At 38.9% G+C, this 12,151-nt stretch overlaps 1 protein-coding gene across 1 annotated transcript in view; it reads left to right on the plus strand.

Annotated features, from left to right (window-relative positions):
- The window catches only part of LOC126244783 (serine/threonine-protein phosphatase 6 regulatory ankyrin repeat subunit B-like), a 285,876-nt gene that overhangs the window by 76,571 nt on the left and 197,154 nt on the right, over positions 1-12,151 (plus strand). Inside the window, exon 4 of the mRNA XM_049948266.1 lies at positions 6,950-7,249. Coding sequence (XP_049804223.1) covers positions 6,950-7,249 — 300 coding nt within the window. The remainder of the gene's footprint in view (positions 1-6,949; positions 7,250-12,151) is intronic.

The following is a 12,151-nucleotide window of genomic DNA, read 5'->3' on the forward strand; positions in this document are numbered from 1 at the left end:
TAATACCTACGCAATTTGATAAAGTTGATATTCAACCCCCTTCTCCTACTGAAATTAGGAAAATAATAAATTCACTCAAATGTAAAAGGTCACATGGAATTTCTAACAGAATGCTAAAAGCTTGTTCCCAACAGATAAGTATGATTCTCAGCCACATGTGTAGTAGCTCACTGAAACAGGGCATTGTTCCAGATAGACTGAAATATGCTATTGTTAAACAACTGCATAGAAAAGGGGATAGGTCCGACAACTTTGTCCAAAATTCTTGAGAAACTAATCCTTTTCTCCGGAAAATGCTATGTAAGCTTTCTCTTATCAAATATTAAATGCTCTGAGCAACCGAACATGACCCAGTGGGATATTTTGTGATCTCTCTAAGGCTTTTGACTGTATGATTCTTGAAATTCTTCTAGATAAGTATAAGTATTGTGGTATGAGTGGAACAGTGCACATATGGTTAATTTGTATTTAAAAGGAATAATGAATTTGCCAGAAGAAATTTAGGGAAATCATGGAAAACTTAAATCAGGATGGCTGAACATGGATTTGAACCACTGTCCTCCAGAATTCGGGTCCAATGTGCTGTGGGGATTGAGATGTTGCATACGGTAATCTCAAACCCAACATTAAGCATTCGCTCGTTATAATGAATTAACTTTATTTTGATCATGTCGGTACAAACACATCTGCTCTAATACAGAGTTCGTTCTCAAAGTTGAGGCGGTCGACTCTTGCAGTCGATAACTGCCACAGTGCCAATCACTGTGCCACCTCACTTTGTCTTAATATGTACACTCTATATTCATGAAGATGCAAAGCTAGGTCTTTTTGCTGATGATATGAGTATTGTAATCATACCTAAAAAACAAAAATTAGCTGAGGAAATTGTAAATAATGTGCTTCAGAAAATTATTAAATGGTCCTCTGCAAATGGACTCTCGCTAAATTTTGAGAAAACACAGTATATAAAATTCTGTGCAGCAAATGGGATAACATCATTGATAAATATAGAGCCTGAAAGGAAGTCTGTTGCTAAGGCAGAATATTCCAAATGTCTGGGTGTGTGCGCTGATGAGAAATTGAATTGGAAGAAACACATTGATGATCTTGTAACGAAGCAGGGTTGCCCACTGCTATCCTGTTTTGGTTTTACACTCCTTCAGTAACTTAGTTAAGCAATGAACTTTTATTTTTTTTCATTTTCACTACTCAGATTCTGACTACAGATTCTGTGGCCTTCAGCCTCATAGTACAGAATTCAGAAATAGTTTAAATAAAATTTCCCTAGTAAAATCTATTATTTCAGTACATTCTAATGTCTATTCTGAAAGTAATGTGCTAATCAGTTTTATTGGAAATGCACACTAACAGTTATGGACAATGATGTATATTGTGCAATACATATTAAGTAAAATTCGAGTGAGCTAATAGATCAAATTCAGCTATAAGACTGCATCCAAAAGAAAGCCTAAATTTTACTGATTCCAGCAAAGTGTTTAAATTAACGTAAAGTCTGTTAGTTATATAGATATTAAGACTTAAAATCTGTAGCCTGTATGACTTTCAGTGCCAATTGTGACCAAACTACCAAATAATTCCGAGATCTGTTTCGATACTTTTGCTACCTTCATTTTTCTACGTAAAATAACTCCAGTCTCAACTTTGTAAGTGCATTAATTAAGAATTAAGTAAATTTGAATATGTAAAAATTATTGTTCAAAAGGGCTGCCGTGGTTATAATTCAGGAATTCCCACGGCGGATGCATAAGTTACTTCCATGTATTTAAATTGATACAGCTCACTCATGTTATTTAAATAATAAAACCCAATAGTTAACTTCAAAACCAGTTAGAAAGGATCAGTTTAACCCTGGAAAATTATAAACTATAATATATTAACGGATATAGTCAAATATTCAAGCGCTCGTCTATATAAGGTCCGAGCTGGTGCAGTTTTCAGTTAGTTCTCGGTAAGATTCTCTTGGAGCAAAAGTGTGCAAGTCAGTTAATTTTTCCGGTCATACCAAAAAAAAAAGTGTAATTGTGAACATTGTTAAATTCTGGAATTTTTTGACCTACCTAATGTGACAATTGAGTGTAAGAGGCCTGCGTGTGCGAGTAATAACAAATAAATCGTACTGTGGTTGACATAAATGTTCAACAATGAATACGATCTTGACTTTTGATTTTGGAAAACTTAACCAAGGATCCTGGCTTCTTAATTTCAGTGTGATTTAGATGAGACGGACACAGCTACCGGGAAGACAATATTGAATAAACAAAGCAAGGTAGGTCGAAAACACTGCGCACTATCTACTGGGTGAGGAAATGTTTCAATTCCGGTACATCCGGTTGTGACGTGATTTAGTAAGAGGCACTAACACAAGGATAAAGTGCTGCACGTTACAATCTGCTGAAATGGTTTGGTTCAGCTACTTATTCTACTAGGGTTTCTGCGAATTTTGGTGATAAACATATCAGTAAATTAGCCTACTATGCCTCTTTTCATTCACTGCTTTCATATGGCACCATGTTTTGGAGTTATTCATCATTAAGAGAAAAAGTATTCATCGCACAAGAGCATGTAGTCAGAATAATAGCTGCAGCCCACCCAAGATCACCTTGCAGTCATTTATTTAATGCACTCAGGATATTCATGGTACCTTTGGAATACATATATTCACTTGTGAAATTTGTTGTTGATAACCCAACCCAGTTCAAAAATAATAGCAAAGTGCATAGCTACAACACTAGAAGAAAGGATGATTTCACTATTCAGAAAGGGGTGAATTATGCTGGCACAAAAATCTTTGTACATTTACCAAGTAGCATTAAAAGTCTGACAGATAGCCAACCAGCATTTAAAAACAAATTGAATGTCAACTTCTTCTACTCAATAGATGACTTTTTAGATATGAAGTAATAACTGAAAAATGGTGATAATAATAATAATGATATGATGAGAATAATTATATCATGTAAAGAAAACTTATGGTTTGTTAAACTGACATATACCACATCATTTTGAAATGTCGTGTTCATGATCTATGGAACAAATATCAATGTAATGAGTAATCGCCATGCAGTTCTTATTAATCACTTTAAAGAAAACATAAATCTGCATTGCTGGGTGGAGATTTGAATCCTACTCCTCCCTAATGTGCATCTAAAGTGTTAATCATTGCACCACCTCAATTTTTATTTGTGCTAACAGTGGTCAAATGTTTGTTCTGTAATATTATACTAGGGTAGCCTCAGTTAAAAAAGAAAATCTAACATGTAACAGAAACATAAATAAATGCCCACCCATTTTTCTGGAATATGCACTACCTTATAATATCTCAGTCGAGACTGGATCCTCAAATAAAATCACCATGGTCTTATAATTTATGTGAATCTATTACCACACAGTTCTCCAACAACTCATTGTAGGCCCCTTTTCAAACAGCTACAAACACTGACAATACCATCACTGTATATATTTTACAAATACAAATGTTTTATTCCACCGTTTAGCATATTTACGTGCAATTGGTGTCATCAGTGTTTACATAATAATAATAATAATAATAATAATAATAATAATAATACTATAAACCTTGACATGACAAATATTACTAACTACAATATAATAATCCAGAATGGATGCAATATATATTTGTGCAAGTGTAAATGACAACAAGAAGTTTCCTAATAGGTCAAGATAAATGAACTACACAGTTCAGTGAATGACAAATAAATAATCAAACAGATAATTAACAATAAGTACATGAAACAGTAATAAAATAGTTGCACAGTATGGCATATGTATAGTTTTCAGTTAATTTATAGTTCATTCTCATAAGGAAAGTTGGTCATTTGTCACATACTCAAGGAACTCTTGACCAGAGTAAATTACTTTACTTTTGTTGCACCTCGAAAGACTAGTTTTAAATTTATTTACTGGCACTGTGTAGGCATTTTCACGTAATTTGTTGAAGTAGACAGGACCAAGATATTTGTAGCTGTTGTGTGTCTTTGCAAGCCTAGCATATGGCATATTAATTGTATGTCCACTTCTTATGTTATGGTCATGAACTGTTCTCCTTAAGTCAAATTTACTCAGATTTTCTTTAACAAAGACAAGGCAGTTGTAAATATACAGGCCAGGCACTGTCATTATATTTAGTTTCTTAAAATAATCTCGACATGATTCGCATGGGCTACATTCTGCTATGCACCTTATGGCTTTCTTTTGCCATTTAAACACTAATTTTGAGCCTACGGAACTGCCCCATAATAGTATTCCATAACTCAGGTGCAAATGGAAGAATGCTAAATATGCATACAACAGAAGTTCTTTATTGACACTGCTTCTCAGCTTGTACAGCAGATATATGGCATGTGCCAATTTGCCACATATCTTCCCTTTGTGAGTATCCCAGCTGAGCTTTTGATCTATATGAAATCCTAATAATTTTACTGTTTTGTTACCATGAATGGGAGATTTCAGATTGAATACAATAGCTTCAGTTTTAATATCATTCTTCTGCAGTACATTTTCCTCAAACCAAGTAGTGCACCTCTCCATTGCCACTGCCTTGCTGTGTTGTATATTTTCAAGATTGATACCATGTGTGATGAGTGTTGTGTCATCAGCATATAGCACTGCATCACATGATACAACTGCAGGTAAATCATTTATATAAATAATGAAAAGGAAAGGTCCAAGAACAGATCCCTGAGGAACACCCTTTACAACTGGGAGACATTCTGACATTTGATTATTTACCTTAACTAACTTTTCTATTGTCCAAGCAGGACAGCTTTAGGCATAGAGCTTTCTCTCTCACTCCGTAGTGGTAGAGTTTTTTTTATGAGAATATTGTGGAAGACCATATCAAAAGCTTTCCTGAGGTCCAACAGTGTTGCACAGATAATATCTTTATTTTCAAAACAATTGTATACTTTTTCTACCATCCTCTCAAGTGCTTTGACTGTAGAAAGGCTGAATTTGAAACCATACTGTGAGGGGGTGAATATATTATTATGTTCAAAATATTGACTCATCTGTTTGTGCAGGCAGTATTCTATTATTTTTGATATGATAAGTGATATTGGTTGATAGATATCTGGTGATGCAATATTTCCTTTCTTATGTACTGATTTAGCTACAGATATTTTTAAACATTCTGGATAATTACCTTCATTTAAAATTTTATTGATTATTTTAGTCAGTGGCATTACAATTTCATTTTTGATGTATTTAATAACATAATTTGAGAGACCATAGTAATCCTATGTTCTAGAATTACTGAGCTTAGCTATTGATTCATTGACCATCTTCTCAGTTACACAAGTCCAGTGAAAGCTGTCTGTCTGCTTACTGTTCATTTCTGGCAGCAGTGCCTCTGTCTTGCTCACATTCTCCATTATGCTGTTATCTGATTGAGAACTGACTAAATGCGCATTTAGAATATCAGGTGGAATTGTTGTCTGGAGTACTTCATCATCACAGTTATTTTCTGTTTTAATAATTTCCCATGCAGCTTTGAATTTATTTACTGAGTTCAGTATATATGCATCATTTGCTTTGCACTTAGCTGCCTTGATTTCAGACCTGTAAATCTTTTTCACTTTCATGTGCATTTCCTTGTCAGCATTATTGTGCTTTGACCTATCATGATAGAGTAGCATTATGATTCTTATTCTACTTAGATGTGGGGTGTACCAGCTTTTTAGATTTTGTGGTTTGATGTAACGATTTTGCTTTGATATTTTCTTGCAGTGTTTAGAGCAACATGCTTCAAAAATTTCAGTTAACAGTTCTAGAAATTTGTTGGTAGATTCATTTGCACCTGCAGTGGTTATTATTTTATCTGATTTTATTAAATTCAATTTACTTATAAACTTGTGTAGCTTTGATTCGTTAATTGGTCTTATAATTATTCTACAGTCTGTGGAAGTTTCAGTTGCTTTATTGTTAAGAGTTTGTCTGAGCCATAGTCCCTCATGATCTGAGATGTCTAGCTTGATTGTGTTGAATACTGTTTTGTTTAGATGAAAATTACAAATTATGTTATCTAGACATGCTTCCTGTCTTGTGGGTTTGTCATTTATGCAATTGAAGTTAAGGGATCTTAATGTATTTAGCAAGTGATCAACCTTTCTATTCTTAAACCTAATGTCTATATTGATATCACCAAATATTAGTACTCTGTAGTTTTTGTATTAGCGTAGCAAGAGTATCAGTTTCTCCAGAAGCTCCACAAACAGATCTTCATTGTGTTTTTTTTTGGGGGGGGGGGGTTATACTAAAGCTATTATAATTTACTGGTTTGGCAACGTTATGGCTGCAGCTTCAGATTTTGCTTTTATGCACAGTCCACTTACATCTATAACTTCATAGATTAGGTTCACACTATTTTTAACATATACAGATACACCACCATGTTTAATACTTGTTCTACAGTAGCTGGTTGCCAATTCATATCCAAATGGTACACTTAATTTTAATTCCTCATTGCTAAGCTAGTGTTCATTTATTGAAATAACAGTGCAGTTTAAGTTTTCCAGCCAATACTGAAGTTCATTAAGTTTGTTTTTAAGAGACTGCACATTAATATGTAAGATCATTATCCAAACCAATTTATTCTGTTCATTAGTAATTTTCTATTATTATAAAATATATTGCACAGAGAGACTAACTTAAAATATTATGTGAAAATATTTTTAATAGTACCCTCCTATTTTCAGTTTATTGGTTGATTGCTATCACTCTTGACATATTATGTTATGATTAGAACAGTCACCTTAGGTTTAATTCAATTATAAATATTATTGGAAAAAGGGAATCACAACATATTTTATCCAGAATCTTATAGTTTCTTTGTGCTATAGTTATTTTTTAGATAAATATATCATGTGACCTCTACCTAATTCATAAGTGAAACAGTACTTTTTGCATACAGGTTTTGCAGTACCTGGTCTCATCTGGAGCTGATCTCCAGGCTAGAAATTTTATGGGTGAGACGGCACTGCACATTGCTTCTCGCTCTCAGTCCCTGGAAACTTTTAAAATTCTGCAGCAGTCAGGTATTCCAATTGATTCTCAGGACCTCCAAGGAAAAACTGTTCTTCATCATGCTGCTGAACTTGGGGATGCTCAAATGGTCAAATATCTACTAGATCAGAAATGTCTCCCTGTTGACTGCAGAGACAAGTATGGTCAGACTCCATTAATGTTAACAGCAGAGTTTCCAAGAAGTGAGGTGTGTATGTTGATGATACTATTATTGCTGCAGATCACTTCTCATATGGAATAAGCAATATATATTAACAACTGCTTTGTATTTGCTAACTTATGGTACTAACTACAACATGCTCCAGTGACTTTTTGTCATTTCCAAGGTCTGAGGCTTTAGATTTTCATAATAGTTTTGGTGATGCAAGGTTCTGCATTTTTAACAAAGTGTTTATTTCCCTGAAAAGTGAAGAAACAGCTAAGTAGGCCCACACTGTTAAAATATTAAGCAAGTTGAAGTAATAACAATGATAATATATATATATATATATATATATATATATATATATATATATATATATATATATATATAACAGAGGGAAACATTCCACGTGGAAAAAATATATCTAAAAAGAAAGATGATGAGACTTACCAAACAAAAGCGCTGGCAGGTCGATAGACACACAAACAAACACAAATATACACACAAAATTCTAGCTTTCGCAACCAACGGTTGCCTCATCAGGAAAGAGGGAAGGAGAGGGAAAGATGAAAGGATGTGGGTTTTAAGGGAGAGGGTAAGGAGTCATTCCAATCCCGGGAGCGGAAAGACTTACCTTAAGGGGAAAAAAGGACAGGTATACACTCGCACACACACACATATCCATCCACACATACAGACACAAGCAGACATATTTCAATTATATGTCTGCTTGTGTCCGCATGCGTGGATGGACACGCGTGCGTGTGCGAGCGTACACCCGTCCTTCCCTCCCCCCAAGGCAAGTCCCTCCGCTCCCGGGACCCGAATGACTCCCCACCCTCTCCCCCAAAACCCACATCCCCCCATCCCTCCCCCTCCCCCCCCTCCCTCCCGATGAGGCAACCGTTGGCCGCGAAAGCCAGAATTTTGCGTGTATGCCTGTGCCCGCCCGTGCGTCCATCGACCCGCCAGCGCCCCATCCTTGTTTTTTTTTATATATATATATATATATATATATATATATATATATATATATATATATATATATATATATATATATATATATATATATATATATATATATAAAACAGAGGGAAACATTCCACGTGGAAAAAATATATCTAAAAAGAAAGATGATGAGACTCACCAAACAAAAGCGCTGGCAGGTCGATAGACACACAAACAAACACAAACATACACACAAAATTCAAGCCCTCGCAACAAACTGCCGCCCCACCAGGAAAGAGGGAAGGAGAGGGAAAGACGAAAGGATGCGGGCTACAAGGGAGAGGGCAAGGAGTCATTCCAATCCCGGGAGCGGAAAGACCCACCCCAGGGGGAAAAAAGGACAGGTATACACTCGCACACACACACACATCCATCCACACACACAGACACAAGCAGACATATTTAAAGACAAAGAGTTTGAGCAGAGATGTCAGTCGAGGTGGAAGAGGAGAGGCAAAGAAGTTGTTGAGAGACAGGTGAGGTATGAGTGGCGGCAACTTGAAATTAGCGGAGATTGAGGCCTGGCGGATAACGAGAAGAGAGGATATACTGAAGGGCAAGTTCCCATCTCTGGAGTTCGGATAGGTTGGTGTTGGTGGGAAGTATCCAGATAACCCGGACGGTGTAACACTGTGCCAAGATGTGCTGGCTGAGCACCAAGGCATGTTTAGCCACAGGGTGATCCTCATTACCAACAAACACTGTCTGCCTGTGTCCATTCATGCGAATGGACAGTTTGTTGCTGGTCATTCCCACATAGAATGCATCACAGTGTAGGCAGGTCAGTTGGTAAATCACGTGGGTGCTTTCACACGTGGCTCTGCCTTTGATCGTGTACAACTTCCGGGTTACAGGACTGGAGTAGGTGGTGGTGGGAGGGTGCATGGGACAGGTTTTGCACCGGGGGCAGTTACAAGGATAGGAGCCAGAGGGTAGGGTAGGTGGTTTGGGGATTTCATAGGGATGAACTAACAGGTTACGAAGGTTAGGTGGACGGCGGAAAGACACTCTTGGCGGAGTGGGGAGGATTTCATGAAGGATGGATCTCATTTCAGGGCAGGATTTGAGGAAGTCGTATCCCTGCTGGAGAGCCACATTCAGAGTCTGGTCCAGTCCCGGAAAGTATCCTGTCACAAGTGGGGCACTTTTGTGGTTCTTCTGTGGGGGATTCTGGGTTTGAGGGGATGAGGAAGTGGCTCTGGTTATTTGCTTCTGTACCAGGCCGGGAGGGTAGTTGCGGGATGCGAAAGCTGTTGTCAGGTTGTTGGTGTAATGTTTCAGGGATTCCGGACTGGAGCAGATTCGTTTGCCATGAAGACCTAGGCTGTAGGGAAGGGACCGTTTGATGTGGAATGGGTGGCAGCTGTCATAATGGAGGTACTGTTGCTTGTTGGTGGGTTTGATGTGGATGGACGTGTGAAGTTGACAATTGGACAGGTGGAGGTCAACGTCAAGGAAAGTGGCATGGGATTTGGAGTAGGACCAGGTGAATCTGATGGAACCAAAGGAGTTGAGGTTGGAGAGGAAATTCTGGAGTTCTTCTTCACTGTGAGTCCAGATCATGAAGATGTCATCAATAAATCTGTACCAAACTTTGGGTTGGCAGACCTGGGTAACGAAGAAGGCTTCCTCTAAGCGACCCATGAATAGGTTGGCGTACGAGGGGGCCATCCTGGTACCCATGGCTGTTCCCTTTAATTGTTGGTATGTCTGGCCTTCAAAAGTGAAGAAGTTGTGGGTCAGGATGAAGCTGGCTAAGGTAATGAGGAAAGAGGTTTTAGGTAGGGTGGCAGGTGATCGGCGTGAAAGGAAATGCTCCATCGCATCGAGGCCCTGGACGTGCGGAATATTTGTGTATAAGGAAGTGGCATCAATGGTTACAAGGATGGTTTCCGGGGGTAACAGATTGGGTAAGGATTCCAGGCATTCAAGGAAGTGGTTGGTGTCTTTGATGAAGGATGGGAGACTGCATGTAATGGGTTGAAGGTGTTGATCTACGTAGGCAGAGATACGTTCTGTGGGGGCTTGGTAACCAGCTACAATGGGGCGGCCGGGATGATTGGGTTTGTGGATTTTAGGAAGAAGGTAGAAGGTTGGGGTGCGGGGTGTCGGTGGGGTCAGGAGGTTGATGGAGTCAGGTGAAAGGTTTTGCAGGGGGCCTAAGGTTCTGAGGATTCCTTGAAGCTCCACCTGGTCATCAGGAATGGGGTTACCTTGGCAAACTTTGTATGTGGTGTTGTCTGAAAGCTGACGCAGTCCCTCAGCCACATACTCCCGACGATCAAGTACCACGGTCGTGGAACCCTTGTCCGCCGGAAGAATGACGATGGATCGGTCAGCCTTCAGATCACGGATAGCCTGGGCTTCAGCAGTGGTGATGTTGGGTGTAGGATTAAGGTTTTTTGAGAAGGATTGAGATGCAAGGCTGGAAGTCAGAAATTCCTGGAAGGTTTGGAGAGGGTGATTTTGAGGAAGAGGAGGTGGGTCCCGCTGTGACGGAGGACGGAACTGTTCCAGGCAGGGTTCAATTTGGATGGTGTCTTGGGGAGTTGGATCATTAGGAGTAGGATTAGGATCATTTTTCTTCGTGGCAAAGTGATATTTCCAGCAGAGAGTATGGGTGTAGGACAGTAAATCTTTGACGAGGGCTGTTTGGTTGAATCTGGGAGTGGGGCTGAAGGTGAGGCCTTTGGATAGGACAGAGGTTTCGGATTGGGAGAGAGGTTTGGAGGAAAGGTTAACTACTGAATTAGGGTGTTGTGGTTCCAGATTGTGTTGAAAGGAATTTTGAGGTTTTGGAGGGAGTGGAGCTGGAAGTGGGAGATTGAGTAGATGGGAGAGACTGGGTTTGTGTGCAATGAGAGGTGGTTGAGGTTTGCTGGAAAGGTTGTGAAGGGTGAGTGAGTTGCCTTTCCGGAGGTGGGAAACCAGGAGATTGGATAGTTTTTTGAGGTGGAGGGTGGCATGCTGTTCTAATTTACGGTTGGCCTGTAGGAGGATGCTCTGAACAGCCGGTGTGGATGTGGGAGAGGAAAGATTAAGGACTTTTATTAAGGATAGGAGTTGACGGGTGTGTTCATTGGCTGAGTTGATGTGTAGGTGAAGGATTAGGTGGGTGAGGGCAATGGATTGTTCAGTTTGGAACTGGTATAGGGACTGATGGAAGGAAGGGTTGCAGCCAGAGATGGGAACTTTAAGTGTGAGGCCTTTGGGGGTAATGCCAAATGTCAGACAAGCCTGAGAAAATAGAATATGGGAGCGTAATCTGGCTAGGGCGAAGGCATGTCTGCGGAGGGAATGTAAATAAAACTTAATGGGGTCGTTGTGGGGGTGTTGTGCGGGTGACATGGTACTAGAAGGTCGAAAGTGTAACGTGAGGCTGAAATGAAAATGAATATAAAAATATGTGGGGAGAGATAAAGGTGAAGTAGAAAGCAAATGGAGATCTGGTGTGAAAAGAGGCGAAAAGGGGTTGGTTGGAGCTGGGTTATGTTGATCCTGTGGTGAAATAGTGTAGGTAGAAAACGATGTGCATAAAGGTTAGGTGGTTGTGTTGCCGCCAAAACACGTTAAAGGGTGGAGAAATTCGGGAAAATTTCGAAAAAACTACGTGAGGATGTGTTAAAAGTAGTGGTATGGTGGTGGCAGATTATGGAAATGAGGCTAACAATTGTCTGGTGGAGAAATAATAACGTTAAAACCTGTGGGAAGCGGCTAAAAATGATCGGTGATGTGAGAAAACGGAAATCGAAATAAAGCAAAAGTTATTAAAACTAGCCGAAAAGGTTGTTTAATAGCTGAAAGGAACTGTTTGTGAACTAGAAACGGTGGATTTTATAGCAGTAGCGGAAGAAAAAAATTTTTTGGTTATGGTTTGTTAGTGGGTTACGTATTATTACGTATTGTTGAGTATATATCGGCGGGATAAAATTGTATAGT

Source organism: Schistocerca nitens, chromosome 1 (assembly GCF_023898315.1).
Source record: "Schistocerca nitens isolate TAMUIC-IGC-003100 chromosome 1, iqSchNite1.1, whole genome shotgun sequence".
Classification (NCBI taxonomy): Eukaryota; Metazoa; Arthropoda; class Insecta; order Orthoptera; family Acrididae; genus Schistocerca; species Schistocerca nitens.